The following is a 27851-nucleotide window of genomic DNA, read 5'->3' as shown; positions in this document are numbered from 1 at the left end:
ATGAGTGAATAAAGAGAATTCCTGCCGCTTAGAAGGTACCATACTTATACAAGAAGACAGATAGTATTATGTAAAGCAGTATTAGATACCAAGAAGGCACTAAAGTAGGATCATAGAACACTTAATAGTGATAGCTGCTTTAACTAGGGTGTCTAGGAGAGGTCTGAGGAGGTAACATATTAGAACCAAATGGTGAGAAGGTAGATCTAGTCAGTGGAAGAATGTTACCAGCAGAATAAACAATGAGCACAGAAGCCCTGAGATAGGCTTAGAGTATTTAAGGGGTCAGTGTGGCTGGAGCACAGAGAATGAGAACAGGAAGATGAGGTCACAGAGATATATGCCAGGGCCAAGATTCTCAACCAGGGTAAGGAGCCTAAATTTTATTCTGGTAGCAAGAGAAAATCCCTGGAGAGTTTAAAGCAGCAAACACATATGCTCTGATTTATTCCTTAGAGCAGTGGTAGTCAACCTGGTCCCTACCACCCACTAGTGGCGTTCCAGCTTTCATGGTGGGAAGGTAGCAGAGCAACCAAAGTATAAATAAAGATAGATTTAACTATAGTAAGTTGTTTTATAAAGATTTACTCTGCGAAAATCTGACATAAAGTACTTGGTAATTATTATTATATGCTCAACTTGCTGTAACTCTGACTTATACATTTTTATAAAGTAAAGTTACTTCCCTACTTTATAAATCACCATTACTGTGGAATCGGTGGGTGGTTAGAAAATTTTACTACTAACAGATACGAAAGTAGGCAGTAGGTATAAAAAGTTTGACTACCCCTGTCTTAGAGTAAGAGCATTTTGGCCACTTTGGGGAAGACAGATGGTAGGAGGGTAAGCAGACCATTTGGTCTGATGAGAGAGGATAGTGTGTGACGCGTTATAGCAGGGGAGCTAAGGAGAAGTGGTGTTCCAGGATATGTTCTGAGAAAGAACCAATGGGCTTAGTGATAGGTAAGATGTGGGTATGAGAGAAAAAGAATCCAAGGTAACTCCTAGATTTTTGATTGAGACATAGAAAGCTTGTTATTGAATTGTCTGGGTGAGAATCAGTAGTTCTGTTGTGGTGTAAGTTTGAAATGGACATCCAAATGGAGATATCATGTAGATACATAAGTTTGGATGAGAGATATACATTTAAACAGTCATCAGTGTAAAGATGGTTATTGATCATCCAACAGAGGACACTGAGTAGAGCAGTGATGCAAGAGGAAAATGAGAACATGGTCAACTACATCAGGTGCTGCTGGGAGACCAAGATATGAGATTGACCCTTAGCTTTGAAAATGTAGGTCTTTTGGGACCCCAGTAAGAAGTATTTCCATAAAGTGGTGGTGACAAGCCAGACTGGAGTCAGTTTAGGTGAGAAAATAGAAAGTGTGTGCATATAAAACTTCATAAATTTTTGCTCCAAAAGGAAGCAAAGTAATAGAACTGTAGCTGGAAGGGAATAAACAGGCCAAGGGAAGTTTTTTGGTTTGAATCTCAATAGTATGAAGGAATGACTGTAAGCTAAAATAAATGACCCAGAATTTGAAGATGCAGAGGAAGAGGCTATTTGCAGGGTCAAATTTCTCAAGAGGATGGATTCTTCTTGAGCATGCAAGGGAGGGTAAATCCTGAATGTAAGAGGATATACAATCCACTGTAACATAACCATGGGGGCATACTTGGAGTTGCACTGTTAGAACAATGGCGCAAGATAACATAATTCTTATTGCACGCATTTTTCTCTGAGATCTATAAGGGGAAGTGGATGGTCTAGGTCTAAGTATGGAAGGTGAGTCGAGGGGACAAAGTTAGTCACTCCAGTCCATGTTAAAATATTTTGAGCATTTACTATGCACAAACATACAAAGGTGACGTTAAAAAACGCATGAAATACGGTCTCTTCTTTCCAAGAAGCTTAATTCAGTTGAGGAACTGAACCCAGTGATACTTTATTCCAGACAAAATAGCAGTGACTCCAAAACTCCTTTAATCTTTTCAGGAAGCACTGGGTGGTGTGATTTGGGAGATAGATACATTTTTCACAAATATCATCCCCTTAAAAGAGATTTAGAAAAATGTCTACCAGGACTTTGATATTCTCATCCCATCCTCCTAACAACGCTAGCGGTAGATGCTGCTTATATGTGTTTTAGAGATGAAGTTAAGGCTCAGCTGTTACGTGGGATTCGCCAAGTTCCCAAGTTTGGAAGTGGGGGTGCTGGGATCAAAGCTCAGTTTAAACTCCAAGGTCCATTTTCTTTTCCAAGAATTGAAATTTGAATATCTTTCCAGTTCGAGATAATACAAGTTTTTAGGTGGTTTTTACGTGAAGTTTGTGACTGGGCAAGTCTAAATCATGCTATGTTGACCTCTCATTCTTGCTCTACCAGTAGCTATAGATTCATTTTCCTCCAGAATGACTGTTATTTACCATATAGTTATTTCTCAAAGTTAAAATCCTTGAATAACAGTCCAAATACCCACACACACACACCACCACCACCACCACCACCACCACCACCACCACCAAATGTTAGCTATAGACAAGCTTCAGACTAGTGGCCAAATAGAGCCAGCAGATGGACCCTTAAGACTAGCAAATGGAGTACAATTTTTCTAATCCTAACCACCCCTCACATTTTATTACTTGACTGTCTCACCACTCTTGTGGTTGGGGGAACTGTCACATAAAGAAAACTTATCAATAATTCAAGCTCTAGTGCTCTCTCCTCGAAATCTCACCTACTCTCAGAAGAATCAAAGCAATCGTGAGCATTAAAGAATTATTTAATGGCCTAGGAAAATTTCCATTGTACATGAAAAAGAATGAGCATGTACAATATAATTCTACTTTGTGTAAAATAAAAATCAAGAGTATGTCACGCATGCATAGACAAGGCAATAAGCACAGAAAAGATTTCTATAGCACACATACCAGATAATAGTCACCTTTGAGGCATACAATCCAAGGGACAGGAAAAATTTCACTGCCTGTTAATATTTTTTAATGTAATATGGGTGGACTTTTACCTTCGGTATTAACAAAATCGTCTCTCCACTTTTAGTGTTTTTCAGAACACAGCTAAAAGACTCTTCCTCTTGAGTTAGGGACAATACTCTGCTTCACAAGCTTTACATCAAGCCAAACCCTAGGAGGTGTGAAGTAGAGGCCTGGGTTTGCAAGCCTGAGATCCTTGAGACACTTGATAAAGCGCTTTCCCAGCCATCTCACAGGACTGTTTGAGTACAGAAAAACACCAATATATGCTTAAATGCTCTACAAAGGCTGTGATCCCCACTCCTGAGCTTTTTTTGTACTTCTTTTAGGTACTTTTGACAGGGTCATCTGGTAGCTTGAGCTCATGAATGAAACTGCTGAAACCAAAGTGCCACAGACACACGCAACCCGTGTCAGCACATGAGCAGGTAGTCAGAAAGCCAACTCTTTAGCTAAAAGACAAAACTGTTTAAAACAACCTACTGAAAAGCCATTCTGAATACTTACTGGACCACTAATAGTAACATCACAGAACTTCCTGAAATCTTATGGTATATTTTTAATAGGTTCTTAACTAAAACCAAAACTTTTTTTAATCCCATTAATAATGAAACAATGTAATTAACACCAACAGCTAAGGGTCAAGTCCCTAGCCTGTCCAACTCTGCAAGTATAAAATAACTAAAGCAAGCCCAGCTCAGGGTTCTCTGAAAATATAAACCTCAAAAGTGAAATACTAATATTGTGCTATTCAATTCTACACACAAAATGTTCACTTAAGCAATGACAACTAGCTATCATGAGAAATATATAAGGCATGCTCAATAGCAGGGTTGCAAATGAACAGACCATTCCTCAATATTAAATTATTTGTCTTAACCAGGAAGATAAATCATTTGCCATAAAATATTTCTTTGTAAAAGCCTACCTTGTTATATAGATTACTAAAAAATTGTAGAACGGAAAATATACACCAGTTATTTCAGTCAACAGTTTTGAGTTTGTCTTTAATCCCTTTTATTGCTTCTTCCTTAAGAACGTTCAGAATCTTCCAGCTGAAATCAAAGGGCTTTCTTGGAATCTTTCATAGTATATCTTAGGAGAAAACATACTCTTTCCAACAAGAAATACTAAGAAATCCAAAGGCTTAGATTTCACAACTCTTTAGTTTAAAAAAAGAAAAAGGAAGCTATATGTCTTTAATTGCAGGAGATTTGCTATTATACAACAAACTTTTTATTTTTTTCATTCATAAAAACAGTCCACAGCACTCATAAAACAAGGTGGTAGAAGAAATAAAAATAGACACTTTTCAGGTGGATTCTTCATGGTTAAGAACAGATATGTTGGCAGCAATTTAACACAGATGGAAACAAATACAATCCATATAAAAACAGGAGTTGAAAGGGGGAGAAGAGATAGCATCAACCAAGGTAAATGTAGAGCTTCCAGGCATGCAACTCAACATCTGAATTGTCTTCACTTAAAAAAAAAAGTAGGTGCTTTAATAGGTGTTCATAGAGAAGGCTACAAAAGTCTTACAAAAATGTTAGTCTTACATATACCACAAAAAAAAGGAAAAAAAAAAGAAATTAATAAATCCCCAGCTACACCCAGGTTAATCACAAGTTTCCTCTCACCACAGACACAGAAAAGTAACTTGACTAGCTTCGCTTCCAGGTACAATACCTTAGAGCTCTCTCCCTTGGTGTTTCCTGCTCATGCTCTTTCAAGATAAACAAATATGATTTATGTAATGGTATACATACTTGAAAAATTCTTCTAAAAAAATGACAAGTTTCATTTTATATATACAACAAATTTTTAATTATGTACTGAAAATAAATTACAGGAAATAACTTTAAAATGCAACGGAGGACAAAGTCACAATAAACATTCCCATTGAATTCCCTTGGGGGTGGGGTGAGGGTTGAGACTGCAGTGCTCAAGGAAGATAAATATCACAAATATATCAAAAACTTCAAATAGTCTATGCATTCACACATGGACATGAGCCACAAACATTCCTTCACAGGAACTGGACTTGTTAGCCTACCACAGAACCAGATTTTGCCATAAACTACAAAACTTTTAATACAAAATTGTTATTTATATATTTATAATTCATATACATGCCCTATCTGTGAGTTTAGAAAATAAAAGCTACACACTGTACAGACACTCTTAACTCATAGCTGTAGGCAACATTTTTGGATGGAATTTCTCCCCCAATAAAATTAATGGCATATTTTATGTACATAAAGGCTAAACTGCATAAGGACAGTTCAGTTTCCCAGATATGCAACTCCTTTCAGGGCAGTTTTACAAATTTAAAAAGGCAAGACAAATGTACACCTCAGAGTCACTTTCTCAGCTACAAGAGTTGTCATGTAAGTTCTGTGAAGTTTCTGGTACATGCATTTATGTAATACTGGTATTGAAGGCAGTAAAGCAATATATACTTTTAATGTCGTGGCTCAATAAAGGCTTCATTGTCATTCCAATCTGATCTTAATACAGTGATTCATAACTTCTCTAAAAATTAAAATTCAATGGGACACTGTTAGAGAGATTCTAAATAGATTTCTTAAAATTTTTCCCTGAAATATCCTTTTACATAAGACAAATTTCACTAACATTAGATTAAAAGGAAGAGAAAGAATTAAAAACATGGCACAAATGTGCATGAGAAACTAGTGCTCCTCAGCCAATCTCCACGCCTGAGGAGCCGGGAACAGAATGCTTAAAACCAACAAACAATTTTCACACTCTGTGGCAGCCATCTGTGAAGCCAGTTGTACTAAACTACTTCTACAGTTGATTGTAAACTTTGGTTTATTTTTATTTGAGTTCTCATTGTACAGCAAGCATGAAAAAAAGGGAGAGTGGAGTCCATGAGGAGATGAACTGTCAGTCTGTCTTTAATCGGGCATGATGAGACACCTGGTCAGTCAGGCCTGCTTTGATAGAGTTTGTTACAGACTGCCTTATGTTTTCCTCCATCAAATTATCACTCAGGGGCTTCAATACCTGTGGTATGAGAAATGTGCAAAACAAATAAAAACATGAGGTAAAAAAAGAGTTACATATAAAAATAGATATAAAAATTCAATTCAAAATAATGAAGAAAATAACCAGGAATGTGGAAATAAAAAGATGCTTCTCCCAAAAAAAAAAGTTATGATGCTACAAATAATGCAGTTAGACATTTTATAAAGCAACAAAAATCACTTTCCTTATTCAAACCATTTACAATTCCTATGAGATGGATGTGCAATTCCATACCCTATATGCAGCATCAAATCTGGTATGTATACAGCATTTATGCAGACCGGCCCAGGCGGTCCTGCTTATTGTCCTACATGTATAAGTGTGAACACTTCAGATAGAGAAAAAAGTTTAAAATACTGTCTAATTTTTCTTCTTGTTATTGTTGGATGACAGTCTCTGTCGCTGTGCTGATGAAAGAGCACGATGAACCATGCGACGTCTAGTAACTTCAAACAGTTTGGAAAACACCTAAAACATGGAGTGATTTGTTAGGAGAATGACTCAGAGTGCCTTGAATTTATTAAGACTACAAGAATTTGAGACTTTGTAGGTTTCTCACCTTCCTGGGACTCCTCTGAAGCAAAAGAAAAGAGAAATGCAAAAATATTTAGACAAGGTTTGTTGACACAGCACAGACCTTCTCTGACTAGTGATCACCTTATCTCAACTACACTGAAAATAATTTCAGACATTTTAGATTCTTCCATTTAACTGTTTTGTAATGGCACCTCTAAAATTCTAGAGTCAATGCCAAACAGATGACTGGTTTTCAAATGAAGACATTGTAAAATTATTGAAATTCATGCTGCAGAAAATTAGGAATGGTCCAAAATTTTAAAGTGAATAATACTTTTTTGAAAAGTGAGGTTGCAGTAACTTTTAATACATCTTCTATTAGTCTAGTATCAAAGGAATGTGAAGTAAGAGTTTTGAGATAAAAATTTAAATTTGCAAATATACAAACATAAGCTTCTAAATCAGATCTGAATAAAAATGAATTTCTCTGAAACATAAAGACAAAATCCCAATTGATATAGTGGGTCACTTTATAAAATAATGACATTATTATAAGAAAAGTCAACATCCAATCAACTTTCTTCAAAAAATGGTTTACTTCTTCAGTCTTTGAATTTAAAGCCAAAACCAACATGGACCTGCATATTTTCTAGATCTTCACACAAGCCCAATACTTCATCGGCCCAGAAACAGTATCTGAAAGTGCCTACTTTACTGTCCATCAGTAATAACTGTAGCTTTCACTCTGGTCCTGGACATGATGCTCAAGTATTTCATGATGATTATTTTAATGACAACATCCTTAAATGGAACTTTCTGTACACAGGCAATTCCAACACACAGTTGACCAAAATACAACATGGCTTTCCTTAGTAGATACTTGTCAGGCTCGACTTTGATTCCTGGTTTGAAGTGAAATTTTATGATGTGAATTCTGGTTGAAGTAAAAGATTTGATTAAGAGTTGGTTTCCTGTAGTGCTTTGTTTTTTGTTCATTAGTATTTCCATAGTACAGAGGTCAAACAAAATTTCTGTGGTGTAAAAATCCCTACTGGATTGTTCCTTGTCGTACATCAGTAAATCGCTATCTTCACGGAGGGCAACAAAGACCTGAATACCATCTAATATTTTTCCTGGAATATAAACTTGCATTGCTTCTTGCCAATATTAGTAAGAAACTTCTTTTGCTTTCCTAAAGCACTAAACTTCCAAACTGCTTTTCCTTACCTTCATAACTCTTTCACCAGCTATATTTTCTTTTCCCAAAGGAAGAAATCCTTAGACTTGCCCTGCCCATTGTTTGATAGTCAGACCTATGATTAAGAATCTGTCCAAAGGATATTACATATTTAAGCCAACCAAAACACTCTATGGCTTTAAAGAAAAAAAAAACTCTCTTATTCACAGTTTATATTCAGATTATACATCCAAACAAAACAGAAAAATTCTTTTGACACTCTTCATATAAAGGAAAAGGTCGGTGTGCAAATACTGTGTGGGGTAAAGGGGGAGTCAAAGGGATGAGATTAGTCACTCAAAAACCAAAAGATAGATACCAACCTGTTCCCATAGTGTTTCAGCAATCTGATCAATCATTGTTCCAATCTCTCTGAACTCCCCAGAGTATTTAACATATGCCCAAGTACAAAGAGATGTCAGTGCCAACCCCATGATCAGGTTACATAAGACGGCTATAGAGTTTAGGCCAATGAAGCCAGTCAGTCCTGAGATTATATACATAGCAAACATGACTGCAAACAGTGTGGCAGGGGTTCGAGCAGCATAGAAGATATTTTTGCCATCATTGTGCTTTATAAAATTTGCATAGGTTTCTTCGATTTCAGCCTCAAGCTGGTCCTGATATCGCCGGCAGAATTCATCTCCACCCATTTTTTTTACTGAACGAAACTGTTTAATTGCTACATCCTTGAGGTCCAGGTGTTTTCGCTCCAGATCTGAAGGTGCAATGTAAGGCTTGTCCCCACCACATACCTGTACAGACACAGTGACAGCACAACAGATTATAACATAGAAATAACTCACACCTGAAAGTTCCTTTCTCCGCATGTTTAGTCTCAAAAAGTTAAACCACCTACATGGTTGTTAGTTTTAAACTTGTTCATAATACCTCACACGTAACCATAACCTATTTATTTATAACCTGTAATGTTTAAGTGACGCAGGCCAAATAAGTTTTCCAAATGTGACTAATAAAAACATGAGTAATAAAATATGACTAGTAAAGACAAAAAATTACACTGCAATTTGTACCTGACTTCACTTGACCCCCAATATACCGTAAGAGTACAAAAGACTGCTAGCATGAGACTGCTGGCATGAGTGTGTGGCAAAAGGTAATAAATAAAAAAAGCTCCTTTAATGCTCAATTTAGCAAGCTTAGCACAGAAATTGCTGCTGTCCCTAAGCTATATTAACATCAGAAGCTACTAATAAAGAGCACTCTGAATCATGTGTCAGAAATATTTCAGTATGGTTTACGTAATAACTTACCACCCACATCCTGCACTCTTTGTGAATTTTTTTCTTAGTTTATTCCCCGCAAGATGATAAAAGGGAATTAGGAAAAGATGTAACATAACAATGCAAGAGGAGTACAAACTATTTCAACTATTTTAAGTAAAAATCTTTTATCTCAGCTCTGGCCGGTTGGCTCAGTGGTAGAGCGTCGGCCTGGCGTGCAGGAGTCCCGGGCTGGATTCCTGGCCACGGCACAGAGGAGAAGCGCCCATCTGCTTCTCCACCCCTCCCCCTCTCCTTCCTCTCTGTCTCCCTCTTCCCCTCCTGCAGCCGAGGCTCCATTGGAGCAAAGTTGGCCCGGGCGCAGAGGATGGCTCCATGGCCTCTGCCTCAGGCACTAGAATGGCCCTGGTTGCAAAAGATCAATGCCCCAGATGGGCAGAGTATCGCCCCCTGGTGGGCATGCCGGGTAGATCCCGGTCAGGCGCATGCGGGAGTCTGTCTGACTGCCTCCCCATTTCCAACTTCAGAAAAATACAAAAAAAAAAAAAAATCTTCTATCTCACTATAGTGTCAAATTTAAATTTTAGTTACAAACCTGTTCCATACTTTTACAATAAATTTCTCTTGCTCCTGCTACTGCAGCAAGATTATTAGCTTCAGCTGTTGCCTAAAAATAAAATAAGCCAATTTAATGCAAAAAAATCTGATGATTCCATAAATTCTGATTAACACAGAAAGTTATCTACAATGAACAAGTCTAAAAATGAACCAGAGAAAATATTACCAATTTCCAGTTTTCCTTTTCAGTAGAAGGGAACCCCCCAGGATAAAGGACATAGTAATTGCTTCTAACACGACTGTCTGCCTAATTATGTTTTGCTTAGGTTTGTTAAAATGGGTTTATAGAAAATACCACATATGCTCAGGAAATTATAGAGAATTAAAAAGATACAACCCCAAAAATGTGTCAAGTCTCCAGAGATAAAGAATCAAGTATTACCCATATGGTTGCCTCTCTCATAATCAGTATTACACAGGCACATTTTGAAATGCACAGAACTGCTTATTGGGCAAGTTTTATGAGAAAAGGCTGTTTAATCCACTATAAAACTGAGAAATTGCCCAAGATAGCATTGGAAGCAGCTCTAAATCATTAATACAAAGAGAAAATAGCACATACAACATTTCATTGTCAAAGACTCAGAGAAAAGGAGAAGAGACATTTTAAGTTATCTTCTGCAACAGAAATTTTCCTACACTTTCTGAAAAATTGGAGAAGGTACTGAGGGTTCTTATTTCTGGTAGCATAATTGTGTACTGCACAAGGTCTGCAATCTGTCGTTACCCCCTCCCCTCAAATCTTATAAAAACCTTCAAGACCTCGTGACATGTACTGCCTTAAATATCTAAAATGTATGTACATGCAAAGAAGCACCACACCATTTCTACCACTTATCTAAAGCAAGGATTTATTTTCTCCTTTATAAACAAACACATGCACAAAGCACACACTACCTGAAGCATGGACTTTGGATGTGGAAGTTCTTCTCCTTGATAAATTTTAATGTAAGCCTAAAAATACAGAAGACTCATTATATTGGTAGGTTATGCAATTTGGCTCTACAATCTCAAAGAAAAAAAAATTATTAACTAAAACAACTATTTACACTATTAAATGGAAAGTCAAGGTCTTAAAAATCATTCAATCTCACTCCAACCCTATGCTCAACATTACTAAATATATATGTTGCTAAATAATATCCTAGAGAAATATTTCTAAATATAATTCCAAATTTACATATAAGTTGTATCTCATATTTTAAGTTACATATAAAATGCCATCTACTTTATGAAAAGAAAGCCATAATTCTCTCCTATTGCCAATGTTTCGATTAAATATGTTAGAAAACATTATAATTCAGTATTTTACTTTGACCAGCTTAAATTACATTTCACTTTAAGAAAAAGAATTATATAATTGTGGTTTAAGAGTAAGAAGGCAAGATGAGTTTGTAGCAAGTCCAAATAGAAATCTTTCATCTCAATTTTCTACTGACTCTAACTTAATTCATAACTAAACAAAGATAATATGCATAAAAATAACAAAGTATCCATAAAATGACCAAAAATACACTCTTAGTTACTATGTTTTCCCTTCCACTTGTCCATAACTACTACGAATAACTACAACCCTCTACAATGGTCTTATTTTGATTATCAAACTACAAAAGACTAGAAAAGAGCAGAGAAAAATATATGAATAATTTCTTCGAGCTCAGAAACAAGTTTTGATACTTTCAGCTGCTCTTATCAAGTCCTGAGACCTCTGAGAGAAGGCTTTTGTGAGCACTCCAGATAGAGAATTCTGCTCCCACTCTGTTCCCATTCACAGATGACAGCGTGGTAGTACAATAATATGGTGAAAGGGTCTCTCCACGTCAGAGCTGGAGGACAGTCAGAGTAATTCTTTAAACAAAATCACTGTCTAGAAGATGCAAGTTGTTTGCTAGAATCATAAATATCCCTAAATTATGATACATCCAATTCAAGGCAGAAAAATAAATTATAAATATTACTCTTTTTAAAAAAAATAAATTTCTTGTATACATATAGATGAATTTTAAGTCAGCTACAGGTTTAACTTAAAGTAATTTAATGTGTGAGTTTTCCTACCTTAAAGTATTCTACAAGATCTCTACAAGTGACTTTAGATCCACTTATCTCTTTTTCTACCAAATTTTCAGGGGCAAGTAGCAACGGAACCAGATTTCGAAGCTGTCGTTTAAAGTCTTCATCAATATCTAGTGGACATGCAATTAATCAACACATTAGTAAAAAAAAAAAAAAAAAAAACCTCCCCATTGTTAAGGGTTTATAAAATACTATTTCATGAAGTGTTCACAATATTACTTAAGTAGATTCATTTTAAAAACTCATCTAAACATGTCATCTCCTAGAAAAGAATATAATCCCCTCCACTTCCCCTCATTCCCCAAGAATTCTTTCAGCTCAAATAATAAAACAAACAGACTACCCAAACAAATTCCACATTAACTAAACTATTCCTTTCAGAAGGCAAACCATTCACAAAATTGTACTAAATTTTAATATTAGGTTTTGTTTTCTCCAGCTACATTGTAAAAGTTTTATCCATCTTCAAGCCTTTTACCATCATTCTCAAAATAATCCAAAAAGAAACATGAAAAATTACATTATCACCTCTGAAACAGGCGTAAATCTGATTGCATCAATAAAATATACTGGTAAAGCTTTTTAGCAGAAAGTAATTAGATGAAATACTGAAATGTTCTTAGCCTTCAGAATCTTTAGGACATCAGTGCTGAGCCACAGATGATATTATAAAATGTTAATCAATATGCTAGTTGTTTCCAAAAAACACAGCGGAAAGCTGGAAGGACTACACAGAGCATTACAACCACATCAATAACAATGCATCAAAATGTCCTCCAGTTTACCACACAAAATTTAAGGAACCAAGTATTTTTTAAAAACTTTCAGCCCCTAAAAAATAAGTTCTGATTTTAGCAAGAATGGGAATTCCCACCTTTCAATCTCCCATCAAAATTAGGATTAGTTGCAACTTTAAGACCAGGATGTGGTAAAAGGAAGCAACCAAGATTTGAGAAACAATTGTGAATGTGCTTCCTTACATTCTGTAGCTCTTCATGTTGGTTTTGCTTTACCTGAGGGCAGAAGGAGACAGTGAGGACGCAATAGGAAAAAAATTGTTGTTTAAGAAAAAACGCATACTCATAGCATGCACACTTCACTTAGATGCTATTTCAGATAGGTGTTTGACAATATAAAATTTTACTAAAGACCCATTTATGACCACTCTGGTAAGACCCCACTTTGTCTTAAACCAGAAAAGATGTTTTTTCTCCTACGTCAGCTGCCAAGGACATGAAAAAATAAAAAATAATAATATCTAACACCAAAATATTAAGTTCATGATTGATTTACAAACCAGGTAATAAATTTGCCTTAAAAAAAAAGCCTTTAAAGTACTTATAATAGCAAAAAGCAAAGTATAGTATTAACCTGCCTACAAATATAAAACTCAGCCCCCAAGCACATAATAGCTAAGGTGATCCACTCCAGTACAGTCCAGAGAATCTTAGAAATTTGTTTGAATTTCAGCCCTAATGTGCAATGATTATACATGATTAATACTATTTATCAGTGTTTAGGAGATTGCTAGGTAATTTCTGGAAGAAAAGCTTAACTTTAGATTTTTAATAGCTATATCACATTTACTCTTCCAAAGACTTTTCTCAAGAATCTTTCTAAAAACATACCAAACACACACCATTCATAATAAACAAAATCTGGAAACTACCTAACTTTCCATCAAGAGTAGAACTGAAAAATCGTTGTCTATTTATACAATGGAATACTGTAGAGCAATGAGAATAAATGAATTAAACTACATGCAACAATATGGATTCATCTCAGAAACATAGTACTGGGCAAAAGAAGCTAGACACAAGCAAACACATACTGTGTATAGGTCCTTTATAAGAAGTACAAAACAAAGCCTGTTAGAGGTCAGGGTAGTAGTCGAGGGTGTAGGAGGGTGGTCAGCGGACTGAGGTGAGTGTTTCTGGATGCTGGTTACATGGCTATGTTTAATTTATACAAATTCACCAAGCTGTACACTTATAATTTGAGCACTTTTCTATGTCACTTCACTATGACATTAAAAATCGTTCTTGGGCCTGACCAGGCGGTGGCGCAGTGAATAGCGCATCGGACTGGGATGCAGTGGACCCAGGTTCGAGACCGCAAGGTCACCAGCTTGAGCGCGGGCTCATCTGATTTGAGCAAAAGCTCACCAGCTTGGACCCAAGGTCGCTGGTTCGAGCAAGGGGTTACTCGGTCTGCTGAAGGCCCACGGTCAGGGCACATATGAGAAAGCAATCAATGAACAACTAAGGTCTCGCAACGAAAAACTGATGATAGATGCTTCTCATCTCTCTCTGTTCCTGTCTGTCTGCCCCTATCTATCCTCTCTCTGACTCTCTCTGTCCCTGTAAAAATAAATAAAATAAAAAATTAAAACTTACTGTGCTGAACACAATACAGTATACAGATAATGTGGATTTGTGCACCTGAAACTTGTATAATTTAAAAAAAAAAACCCTTCCTGGCTTTGAAGTAAGTAATTCTGAGTTTAGGTAGTATGTCTAATGTGCTGTGTGTTCATTTCTTCTGAACAAACCAGAGAAAGCTCTTGATGACTAAAATGATCTTCAACAGCAGGATCTGAAAATGCCTTTCAAATAATCTAAGACTGAGGAACTGGTTTTAATCTCATTTTAGGAATAAGAAAACTATACTGTACCCAAAGTTTTTGAATGTAGTTGAAAAACTAAACGCGTCATCACACAGACAGAGAAAATTTTATTAACCAAAAGAAAGAACCCTCCTACTTATGAATTAAGGGACCTATATGTATCTTCTGTGTATATGAGTAGATGGGTAGTATCTGACATTAGGATTTCCCAAGTAATTCTGTGGGAGGGTACCTTAGGAATAAGGATCCTGTTGGCGAGGTTACTCTCCAGGAGTGCCTCGGTGGGGCATTATGCATGGGACAGGAGCCTGGATATCTGGGTTCAGGCTAGTCTTCAATAATTAGTTAAGTGACCAAAGGCAAGTCACTTTTCTGGGTTCCAATTTTGGTGTGTGTATGTGTGTGTACACAAAAAGCTGAACTAGATGATATTTAAGATCCCTTTTCCAGCTCTATAATACTCTCATTCTGAGAAAGTACTCCATGGAGAGAGGGCCTCAATCCTCTTTGCTCAATGTATACACACTCTATTATCCAGGCTGTCCCATATATTCAGAAGCTCAGCTGGGCCGGAAAGGAACATGCATGCAATCTAAGTGGGTCAAAGAGTTAGTCTCCCTCAAACTTTTATCCTTTGAATATTGATTTACTAAGGGGGAAGTTGACTCTGACAAGAAATATTTGTTCCTTAATTCCTATTTGTGGTCATGGTCCTCTTTTCATCAATTACATGTGGAGCCATCTGGGCTAACCTGGGATGCTCAGTTTATTCCAACAGCACCTAGAGTGGTCCAGGCAGCCGGCTCCCTCACCTGGCTTGGCACGTGTGCTCTCCTCTCTAAGAAACGGGGCTTACCTGCAATCTCTTTTCAAGGAATTGTTTTCCACCTTCCAAACCATATGAATGTTCATAAGGATAACTCCAATCTCGAATCAAAAACATTAACGTCTATACAAGGGAAAAAAAAGAAATCATTTCTTAAACAAATTTTACAAAAAGTCACCACTTTAACAACTGAAGCTTCCCTTATTCCTCTAAACAATCCTTATCAAAAGTTATAGTAACAAAATGGTTAATACTACTCATAGTCATAGTCATATCAAGGGCCAACCTAAGCCAACACTCCCAGCCTTTATTCTAAGCAATTGCCTCCATTTGAGAATCTCGCTATGTATAGAGTCACCACAGCAACAATACAGAATATTTTAAATGAACGAAAGGTACATAGGGACATATAGATCATAATATTAAGTCAAAGCTGTTTAACTAAAAGACCAGCTAACCTAATTCTAGACCAACTAATTATTTTCACACAATTTTTTTATTCATAATGATTAGCTTTCTCAATCTCAACACTATTGGCATTTTGGGACAAATAATTCTTAGTTGTGCACAACTGTTCTGTGCATTGTAGGATGCTAAACAGCATTTCTGGCCTCTCTGCACTAGATGCCAGTAGCAAGAACACCCCCCCCCCCCAAATGTGATAACCAAAAATGCCTCCAGACATGGGTAAATGTCCCCTTGGTGGCAAAATTATCCCAGTTCAGAAAAAAATGAAACAGGACAAATAGGGTGTATTTCATACATATATAGTACAAAAATGAAGTTATAACCTGCTCAGATATTTCATAAAAGTGATCACCTGAGGCAGGGTCAGTGTAAACCCACTAACACTAAGAACCACCATAATGCCATCACACAGGAAGGACTTCACCACATACTGGTGAGCACACGGGGTGGAGTGTGTGGAATCTTCTCACCTACAGCGGCACACCTGGCCAAACATTCTAATGTCAACTTATAAACTAGCTTAGTTTTTAGCCTGTCATGAAAGGGCACCAAAGAAGTAAGTAAAGCAAACGCTTCTATAGTAACTCCACTCAGGTTAATTTCTCACTTAATATTCTATATCAAGCATTTAAAAACATGGGGATATAAGAGCTGGAGAAGGGGGGAGAGACAAAATAAATTCTATATGAAACCAAATAAAGAATAACAGAACTTAAACATTTGTGTTGTAATACACCCCACAAAAGAAACCTTTAATATTCTGTGGTAGTTTATCATGTTAAAAGAAATTTAAATGACTGTCATAAGTTTTGGAATTAAATAACATCTAATTAAGAGAAACATTATTAACCTATTAAGCTAATTAAAAGTACTAAGACTCAATCTATAGTCATTTGTTCTATTTCCTATCCAGTTAGCCTACAACTGATAAATTGGTAATAACATTACCATATTTAGTATCAACTCTGCTGAATCTATTACTAAAAATGAGTTTGTTGCAATTGATATCTTCTTCATGTTTTCAGTTACAAGATGAGGTACGGCTTCATAGCTATTCATAGGTAACTTTTAAAAAATGTTAAAATATTTATTTACCTGAAATGGTTTCTGGTAGATTTCTTCCATTGCAAGTCTGCCGTACTCTGTAAATAACTATTAAATCAAGTTATTTAAAATAATGCTTCCAAAGAGACTGAAAGAAGACATCTGTAAAAATGTTCTGTATCAGACCACTAGATGTCATTCATAGTCTTTAAAATCACTTGTAAGCCATATATTTAATTTTCTAACAGACTGGGTATATATTAAAATTTAATTAATAAAAGTTTAATGAATAAGAAGTTAAGTCATACATCAGTTTAAAAGCATAGAATATTCAATCTTCTTACAATGTATTAGGGTAAAGTTACAATAAAGTAGAAATTAAATTTCCAATAATTTGGCAAACACTCTTTAAGACATACATACTTGCAAGTGCTGAAGATCATCTTCTTGAATATTCTGAGACAAATTATATACCTGTTTAAAACAAAACTTTGTTTTCATTGGTGTTTTATTCTGAATACCTAGTTGTGCATAGCTTTACTTGTGGAAACGAAGGTTAATTTTTACTTCAGCACAAATGAATCACTTAGCCACTAACTTAAACAGTGGCACTTGAAAAGGATATTCTTTTTCCTAATCGTCAGGATAAAACATTAAGAGGGAAGCAGTGCTGGTAATCTGTAAAAATCATGAATACAAACAAATGTTGTCTAAAAAGCGGCACACTAAAATTAGGTGCATTATGCAGTAAGTTTCTCAAAATTACTTTAATGTTATGAAAAGGTCATTTTTAAAAGTAAATATTGTTTCCACAATTATTTTCCTACGTCAGTGAATGTAAGGAGCATAGTTCTACATAAATAAATTCCTCCCTGATACAATCATAGTATATAGTTTATATATAGTTATTCACTGGGTGTCTCAATAACCATCAATTCCAGCATGGTTCTCTTTTAACTCAAATAAACTCATCTGTCTAAATAATTTAACATGAAAATTTTACCAACCTGTGGTAACTGAAAAAATAACACTAGGTGGCACTCTTGCTCTTTCTAAAATTTTTAGGAGTCTTCATGGCAGAGACCAGAATTGATAATGGTCCAAGAACTCTCAAGGAAGCAAAATTGGAGAAAAGATTCACTAGGTCCAGTCCTTTTGACTCAGGTCTTTAAAAAGTGACCTAGACCACCACAGAAGAAAAATCTATGTCCAAAGATGTCACCTCTACTAAGAAATAGTTTATATCTAAGAAATTAGGGTTACTCAAAGAGAGAACAATTTGTTCTCACAGCAAATGAGTGATAATCTAGCTGAGTCACTTGGAGGTCAAGAATATAAAGAGCCAATATAGGTCAGCAAAATTAAAATAATATTCTCAGCTGACTAACTCTAAACACAGTACAGTACTTAAAAAATAATTAATGACTGAAGTGATTAAACTTAAAACTGAACACACGAACAACCTATTTTTACCCACATGGGTCCTAGCTTTTAGATAAGAGGTCCAGATCCTTTCATTGTCAGAGTCAGGTTGCAAAGAGCAATGAGAGAGAGGATCTGTTTGTTTAGATCGTTAGTCCTTAATAGATGCGCTCAATAATTATTTGTTGAAAGAATAAATGACAAGAGGATTAATCTGTCACTGATCTATCAGCCAGATAACTTATAAAGGCGAGAAATCTAGCCTCAAAGATCAGGAAGAAAGCAATAATAAAAAAAATAGCTTTAATCTTCTTGATTATTAATAGTTTATAGAGCACTTTCTTATGCATTATCTCACTGAGATCTCACATCTGACTACACATAACCACCACATGTGAGACAGGCAAGAGGGTAAAATCCTCATTTTACAGATTAGAAAATGGAAAAGTGGCTGTAACTGCTTATCTAAAACCAGGCCTTCTACTACCATAAAGTTGAACAAATAAACAAAAGAACACCAAGGAAAGAGTACTCCTGTAGTATATAAGGCAAGGGTCCCCAAACTTTTTACACAGGGGGCCAATTCACTGTCCCTCAGACCATTGGAGGGCCAGACTATAAAAAAAACTATGAACAAATCCCTATGCACACTGCACATATCTTATTTTAAAGTAAAAAAACAAAACAGGAACAAATACAATATTTAAAGTAAAGAACAAGTAAATTTAAATCAATAAACTGACCAGTATTTCAATGGGAACTACGGGCCTGCTTTTGGCTAATGAGATAGTCAATGTCCGGTTCCATATTTGTCACTGCCAGATGTAACAAGTGATGTGACGTGCTTCCGGAGCCATGAGGCGTGCATCCCACGTCACTGGAAGTAGTACTGTATGTGAGCGATGCCATGCTTTGCGTCCCTCACTGACCACCAATGAAAGAGGTACCCCTTCCTGAAGTGCGGCGGGGGCCGGATAAATGGCCTCAGGGGGCCGCATGTGGCCCGCGGGCCGTAGTTTGGGGACCCCTGATATAAGGCAAGCCACAAAGCCAGCTAATCTAAAGTGCTATAATGTGATAATAAAAACACAAAAATGTGGCTTCTGCTTACCATAAGGGATTGGCAATTCTGCCACCTTGCAAGGTCACAGAAAAAAAGGTTGAACAAAATGGAAAAGAGAAATTTTGAGAGTTCCCAGTACAGTGACAGATACCCTTAGCCCTATAATAAACAGAAGCCAGGCTAAAAAGTACTCCTCTTTTATCTCATAATATCCAAAACTACTTCTTTCCACTCTGAAACTAGATACTTGAAATTGAGGAAGGATGGAAATGGGGAACTCAGAGACTGATCACATGTTCCTGATATTACTGGAAAGCATAGAAAAATCCCAACACACTGTGACAGTATCACCTATGACCTATCAAGAAAAGAAACATTTATGTCAGCAGGAGTACATATCTGGCAGTCATATGACTAAATCCAATTTAGGATGACATGCATTAGTAACTTTTCCTTTAAAAAATAAAAGCATTACATGCTATGATGAAAAACCAAAGGCTTTGACTATTGGTTTCTTCTTCCTTGGTAAGTTAAGCACTCAAAGCATTAAATGTAAACAGCTCTAATTTTAATCCTTTTTTCTTCGATCAAAAGGCATTTTGAGGAAGAGCAAAGGTATTAGGTTTATCTGAACTAATCACACCACAGCATCTCGTCTCACCTGGACTGAGCTAGTCATCGTGCTCAGAGCAAACACTGTTGCACAGTCTTTGATAGTTGACTGGCTATCAAAGGCACCCTGAGTATCCATTAGTAGCACAGCCACCTAAAAATGTAAAAATTTTAAAAAGTAAACTATTCACCATAGTGACTAAAAATATCAAATATCAAATAAATGTGAAAATCAGTAATTAAGTCAAAAAAGCACTCTTAAGTTAAATATCTCAGATTTTGACATAATAATCCACATATAAAAAGTAGGTTTCCAGCTGAGAGTATACAAGTCAGTTTATTCTTGTGACTTATTATTCATTAATTATTGTATTATTTAATATAACAAATGTAAACCTATTTTCCCCCCACACTGTATGTTAAAGTTATCAAATATTTAGGGGATCCTCAGGTTACGACACAGTTCCATTCCTATGATAGTGACATAACCCGAATTTTGGTGTAAGTTGAAACACACCCTAGCCTAAGTCACTTACCTATCCTAACACAGTTGTAAAATCATAATCTAGAACATAAAAACACAACTAAGGCACAGAAAAAGGAAAAGGACATAAATATACTATTCTGTACACTGTGCTGTAGTAACCAAAATATGACAAAAAATAATTGTAAAAAAAGGTGCAACGCTAATGGTATAAGCCAAAACACACGTGTCGATTTTTTTAAGTTTTTATGGGAGTTTCGTAAACTCGAAACATCATATGTTCAGACTGTCGTAACTCGAAGACTCCCTATAGTTCTGTGTTGTTTTGACCCTTAATACCAGAGAATAACTCAAGAAAGAATACAGGAGAAAAACACAGTGAAAGAGTATAAACAGAATTTTACTTTTGTTCCATTAGGTCTGTCGATGACAAACACTTCACTCCAGACTTGTATGCCTGTTGTTTCTCTTTCGCAACCACCTCGCCATGTAAAGCCAGTCAATGGTTCATTGTTTCCACCAACCCAACTTTGAGAATCCTGTTAAAGTCAAGCATAAATGCAAAATAAAACAACAAAAAAAATGAAAAAGAAATCACTCATTCTTCATTTTACAGCAGAGGAACGTAAATCCAGCGAGATTAAAGTATACTGGAACATTATTACACAAGTAATTACAAGAGCAGGTGGTCTGTCTTAGAGAGACATGGTCTCTCCCACACCCAAACCTTCTCAGATCTGCTCACACTTTCACTCTCTATGCAACCACTTTTCCCTATTTTGGAAAGATTTCCTATAAGGTTTAAAAACAATAGCTTCCAACTATTTTGACCTCCCTTATACAGATAAGCAAAACCAATTCCAGGCAGAACAACTGTCAAAAACAGTATTGCTCTCTTAGACTCGGTCATATTAAATGTTTTCACACTGTCTTAATTTTCTCTTTAAAAAAATATCAACTTTAAGAAAATAACCATGAGACCTATTTGGACTCTGATTCAAACAATCCAACTGTAAAAGTCTTTTTTAAATCCCCAAGGGAAATCTGAACCCAGAGTGGGTATTATATAAGATGGTGTTAAATCAGGATAAAGTTGATCATTTGGTGTGATAATGGTATTATGGTTGTGTTAATAATAATAATAACAGAGTTCTTATCTGTTGAATATACAAGTATTTGTGGTAAAATGCTATACTTGACATTTGCTTACAAATGTTACAGCAAAAGAATAAAAGAGAAGGTTGGATGACAGATGAAACAAGACCAGTAAAATATTGACAGGTATGTCGGGGTTCAGTATACTATTCTATTTTGGGGTATGTTCAAAATTTTCCACAATAAAATATTTTAGCTAAAACTACAAGGCTAAACTGTTACAATTAAATATTATGAAATAACTCAAATTAATATATAAGATAATTTATCTAGAAAATTAAATCTGAGACATAAATGAATAACTGACAAATATCAAGATCCCTATACTTCAGTATACTAAGGCCCACGTACCCTTTACTCAAACTACCCCACAGGGAAAATTCCTTTGTTTCATAAATACTTCTAATAAGCTTGGATATCTAGTTAAAAACAGATAACAAATAACAAAACTCAAATTAAGGGTGAAGAAAAAATGTCCAGGTAGGCTCAATGAGGAATGAAGCAATTTATAAAAAGTAAATTTAAGGGTGAGGCATAGAGGAAAACAGTGTTGTCTAGACCATCACCTAATGTAAAGATCAGCCTTAAACCTCAAACTATAATTATTTTATTCCACAACACTCCCATCCCCAGAAGGTTATTAATCTTATCACTCACAAAATTCTCTTGGGCTCTTTTTCACTTTTCATATCTTCAACTTAAGGCCCTCATCTCTCTATTGGTCACAAGGCTAACACATGGCACGACTCCATCACACTATACACTATATGGACTTGTGCTTCCGTAGGCACCCTTCACAGGGAATAAAGGATTAAATGGTACCCCCTATAGAAGCCCAACAGTGGTCCTGCCCCCAGACTATATTTTAGATGCTCCAAATAGGTCCTTCCATCCCTTCTTTCCCATAGTCAATTTTATCAACATGAAATGTAATCATGCCGCTGTCTTGCCATAAAGTCATCTGTGGCTCCTCATTACCTACAAGACCATCTAGAGATCTGTTACATATAATCTATATTTAATTTACTTTTCCTTCCTCTGCTCCTGATATTCCCTATTAAATCTCCGCAATACCCAAACCTTCTTGTTTCTATCATACCAAAAAGTCACTATTCTTCAATATATGTTGTTTAGCTAGCAATATCTATACCATTTTTTAGCTATCAATATCTATATCTGTTCTCTGCCTAGACTGAGCCAGCAGTCAAGAAACTCCCAACTTTTCTGAACTCTTAAAGCCTATTACTGACACTGTGGAGGTTATCTTTATATGGCTTTGCACTTCAGTTCTTGTGTGAGTCTCGAGATCATGGGCTGTAAACTTCATCTTTGTTTACCAAACTGTACCTACCAACATGCCTTACCCTGTTCTAGGCTCTCACATGTGGCATTTCATTCCCCAACAAATGATACATAACAATAAATATAAAATGTAAAAAATATAGATGACTGAAATCATAGGCTAGCATGTTTGTTAACCTTACCCTCCCACAAGAAACTTAAAAAAAAACAAAAACTTGTATCTAATTAAAAAAAAAAAAAATCTAATGACTATATACAGTGTGTCCGTAAAGTCATGGTGCACTTTTGACCCGTCACAGGAAAGCAACAAAAGACGATAAAAATGTGAAATTCTGCACCAAATAAAAGGAAAACTCTCCCAGTTTCATACTATTCAGTGCAGTTCGATGTGGGCTCACGCACAGATTTTTTTAGGGCTCCTTAGGTAGCTATCCCATATAGCCTCTACAGACTCGTCACTGACTGATGGCCTACCAGAACGGGGTTTCTCCACCAAACTGCCAGTTTCCTTCAACTGCTTAGTCCACCGAGTAATGTTATTCCTATGTGGTGGCGCTTTGTTATAAACGCACCGATATTCACGTTGCACTTTGGTCACGGATTCGAATTTAGAGAGCCACAGAACACACTGAACTTTCCTCTGTACCGTCCACATCTCAACTGGCATGGCCATGGGCTGCTCTGCTGTATACATGGTTTTACATCATCATCTGCGCATGCGCACATGCTGCCACATCATCCTACAGAAACTGGGAGGGTTTTCCTTTTATTTGGTGCAGATTTCACATTTCTATCGTCTTTTGTTGCTTTCCTGTGACCGGTCAAAAGTGCACCACGACTTTATGGACACACTGTGTATCAGTGGTTTTCAGCTGCCAGTCCAGAGACTGGGGCCAGTGCTCCAGAAATTCCATGCCAGTACACAAAGAGTTAACCACCTGGTGGCTGAGAAACACTGTTATGCATCATCTCTTCTTAGTTTACCCTTCGTTTTTACCGTTACACCTTTGTACTGGAAATATTTTTAAAGCATTAAATTGTTAAGTCAATTAAAAAGTAAACTGGAGAGCCTAGCTCATCAAAACTAAAAAGGACATTAGTTTGACCTCAAGGGGTCTCTATCTCTCTCACAAAGAAAAGGATAAAGGCCCTGGCCGGTTGGCTCAGTGGTAGAGTGTCAGCCTGGCGTGCAGAAGTCCGGGGTTCGATTCCCGGCCAGGGCACACAGGAGAAGCGCCCATCTGCTTCTCCACCCCTCCCCCTCTCCTTCCTCTCTGTCTCTCTCTTCCCCTCCCGCAGCAAGGCTCCATTGGAGCAAAGATGGCCTGGGCGCTGGGGATGGCTCCTTGGCCTCTGCCCCAGGCACTAGAGTGGCTCTGGTCGCAACAGAGCGACGCCCCGGAGGGGCAGAGCATCGCGCCCCCTAGTGGGCAGAGCGTCGCCCCTTGGTGGGCGTGCCGGGTGGATCCTGGTCGGGCGCATGAGGAGTCTGTCTGATTGTCTCTCCCATTTCCAGCTTCAGAAAAATACAAAAAAAAAAAAATTTAGAAAAGGATAAAAATTACTTTGAACTTCTCAATGAATAGTTCACATGCTATAGAAATGTATACTTGAAACCTATGTGCTCCTATGGACCAATGTCACATTAAATTCAATTTCTAAATTAAAAAAAAATTTCACTGGTGAATTCTACAAACATGTAAGGAAGAATTAACACCATTTCTCTGGAAGCTCTTCCAGGAAAAAGCAGAGGTAACACTTCCTAAAACATGCTATGAGGCCAACATTATCTTAATACCAAAATCAGCTAAAGGCATTATAAATAAGAAAAACTACAGACCAGTATATATTATATAATGAACACGGACGTAAAAATACTCAACAAAATATTAGCAAATTGAATCCAACAATGTATAAAAAGAATTATACACAACTAAGCCGGATTTATTCCAGGGATGCCAGGCTGACTCAGTATTCAAAATATTAATAAACATAAGCCATCACTTCAACAGGCTAAAGAAAAATCACATGATCATATAAATAGATGTCAAAAATCTAACAAAATGCAACATCCATTCATGATTTAAAAAGAAAGCCTGGTTGATGGTGGTGCAATGGATAGAACGTAGACCTGGACTCTGAAGTCCCAGGTTCAAAACTCCAAGGTCTCTGGAAGGATCACAGGCTCACCAGCTTGAGCACCAGGTCTCTGGCTTGAGCACAAGGTCATCGAGCTGGCTTGCGCAAGAGGTCACTGGCTTGGCTTGAGTCCCCCACCCCCATCAAGGCACATACGAGAAGCAATCAGTGACGATTTTAAAAATCTACCCCCAAAAAACTACAGCTAACATCATACATAGTGCTGAGAACCTAGATGCTTTCTCCCTAATAATCAGGATGTCCTCTCTTATCACTCAGACTTAGCAATGTACTGGAGGTTCTAGTCAGGACCCTTAGCCAAGAAAGAGAGATTAAAGGTATTCAGATCAGAAAAGAAAAAGTAAAACTATCTCTACTTACAGATGACATGATACTGTATATAAGAGACTCTAAAGAATCCACTAAAAATATTACTGGAACTAATAAATGAGTTGAGCAAGGTTGCAGGATACAAGATCAATATATAAAAATCAACTGTATTTCTGTAAACTTGCAAAGAACAATCTGGAAATGAAATTAAAACTTCCTTTATAACAGCATTAAAAAAATAAACTTAACAAAACTATAAAACATACTCTGCAAACTACAAAACATTCTTGAGGAAAATTAAAGATCTAAATAAATGGGAAAACATACCATGTTCAGGAATTGGAACACTTAACATTAAGATGGCAATACTCAAATTGAACTTCCAGACTCAACTCAATCATCAACAGAATCCCAATTAACCTCCCATAAAAACTGGCAAACCAAATCTAAAATTCATATAAAATTGCAAGAGGCCTAGAATAGATAATCTTGAAAGAAAGAACAAAATAAGAGAACTTTCACCTCCTGATTTGAAAACTTACTACAAAGTAACAGTAAGCAAGACAGTCTGGCATTTTCATAAGAATAGATAAACAGATCATGAAACAGAATTAAGAGCCCAGAAATAAATTCATATAAATAAATTCATCTTTATTATATGCGGCTTAAGTGTCTGTCGCCGATAGCTTATTGGTTGCTTGCGTAACTGTACTAGCCAATGGGGTGAAGTTGCCACAGCTGAACGCAAATTGAGTGTGTCAGGGGGAAGGTGAACATTTGTTTGCATTGGCAATCATCTGTTTTACATATAAACTACGTCTTAACGTAATTTCTTTTAAGAATGCCTCATAGAAAATACAGCACTGAAGAGGAGAGAAAAGGAGCTAAAGCTGCACAAAAACGGCTTTCTCGACAAAAAGAAACCACTGAGCAGAGAAAGACAAGGCTTGCTTCAGTCGCAGAGAAAATGCGTCTTTCTCGGCAAAATGAGACTGATGAGCATAGAAAAACAAGGCTTGCCTCAGATGCAAGACAAAAAAGCCTGTCTCGACAAAATGAGTCTCTTGAACAAAGGCAGGAGAGAAATGCAAAAAAACGACAGAGTAATGCTGACTGAAACGCAAAAAGGATTAAAACAGTTTCAAATGAAGAAACTTTAATTTTTGAGCATTCCTCTGGTGACATGAATATTAAATGTGAACACTGTCAGTCCTTAAACTTCAAGTTAGAAACTAATTGATTTGACCGTGGCAAGAAAGGATTTTCTCAATGTTGCAAGTACGGAAACATTTTAGTTCCACTAATTGAGAATTATCCACCACTCTTGAATAAATTATTGACTAATCAGCATCCAAATAGCAAACAGTACATGGATAGCATTCGACCCATTAATAGTTTGTTTTTATTGAGCTAGCGGTGGCTCTTAAGAAATGTACCGCCAGTGGTTTCCTTCATTGCACTCTACTTTAAGCAATTAAGCAAGTAGAAGGGGGAAACCCCGTGGGGCACTAAGCAAAGGGGCGTCCTCGCCACCTGCCCTGGGTAATTCAGTTTGAATTAGCAGACACCTTTGCACAAATCATTTTAATTACAATTTATAATATCTAGAACAGAGGTCATTTTGTATGACCGCCAGGCTTTCTAGTATATTTATAACCAGCTAATTCTCAACAAGAATGCCTAGACCTGGCCTGACCAGGCGGTGGCGCAGTGGATAGAGCGTCGGACTGGGATGCAGAAGACCCAGGTTCGAGACCCTGAGGTCGCCAGCTTGAGCACGGGCTCATCTGGTTTGAGCAAAAAAAAGCTCACCAGCTTGGACCTAAGGTCGCTGGCTTGAACAAGGGGTTACTTGGTCTGCTGAAGGCCCATGGTCAGGGCACATATGAGAAAGCAATCAATGAACAACTAAGGTGTCACAACGAAAAACTGATGATTGATGCTTCTCATCTCTCTCCATTCCTGTCTGTCTGTCCCTATCTATCCCTCTCTCTGACTCTGTCTCTAAAAAAAAAAAAAAAAAAAGAATGCTTAGACCAGGAGTAGTCAACCTTTTTATACCTACCGCCCACTTTTGTATCTCTGTTAGTAGTAAAATTTTCTAACTGCCCACCAGTTCCACAGAAATGGTGATTTATAAAGTAGGGAAGTAACTTTACTTTATAAAATTTATAAAGCAGAGTTACAGCAAGTTAAAGCATATCATAATAATTACCTAACAAGTACTTTATGTCAGATTTTTACATAATAAATCTTTATAAAACAACTTACTATAGTTAAATCTATCTTTTTATTTATACTTTGGTTGCTCCGCTACCGCCCACCATGAAAGCTGGAACGCCCACTTGTGGGCGGTAGGGACCAAGTTGACTACCACTGGCCTAGACCATTCAATGGGGAAATAATTATCTTCCCAACAAATGGTGCTGGAACAACTGGATAGACATACACAAAATGAAGAAGCTGAACCCTTACCTCATCCCATTTATATATAGATATATAAATGTATTGTGCACAATTAATAAATATATTATAAACTAAATTAGTATAATTGTAGCATTATTCACAAGCTTAAAGGTGGAAGCAATCCAAATGTCCATTAACTAATGAATGAATAAATAAAATTAGTACATCTATAAAATA

General features: G+C 36.6%; 1 protein-coding gene across 3 annotated transcripts in view; it reads right to left on the bottom strand.

The window, feature by feature from the left end:
- Window positions 1–5079: 5079 nt before the first annotated feature.
- Window positions 5080–27851, bottom strand: part of ATL2 (atlastin GTPase 2) — a 59740-nt gene continuing 36968 nt past the window's right edge. For 2 of the 3 annotated variants that reach the window (XM_066378475.1, XM_066378476.1), the window contains exons 3-13: window positions 20687–20821; window positions 19848–19952; window positions 17125–17175; window positions 16753–16809; window positions 15220–15312; window positions 12612–12750; window positions 11720–11847; window positions 10562–10618; window positions 9642–9713; window positions 8126–8557; window positions 5080–6028 (exon numbers count right to left, since the gene is read on the bottom strand). In XM_066378475.1, the coding sequence (XP_066234572.1) occupies window positions 5909–6028; window positions 8126–8557; window positions 9642–9713; window positions 10562–10618; window positions 11720–11847; window positions 12612–12750; window positions 15220–15312; window positions 16753–16809; window positions 17125–17175; window positions 19848–19952; window positions 20687–20821 (1389 nt within the window). In that variant the 3' untranslated portion in view covers window positions 5080–5908. The other variant, XM_066378477.1, reaches the window with a different exon arrangement.

The sequence above is a fragment of the Saccopteryx leptura genome, chromosome 3 (assembly GCF_036850995.1).
Source record: "Saccopteryx leptura isolate mSacLep1 chromosome 3, mSacLep1_pri_phased_curated, whole genome shotgun sequence".
NCBI lineage: Eukaryota > Metazoa > Chordata > Mammalia > Chiroptera > Emballonuridae > Saccopteryx > Saccopteryx leptura.
Note: the sequence above shows the minus strand (reverse complement) of the source record. Positions and strands in the feature narration are given on the sequence as shown.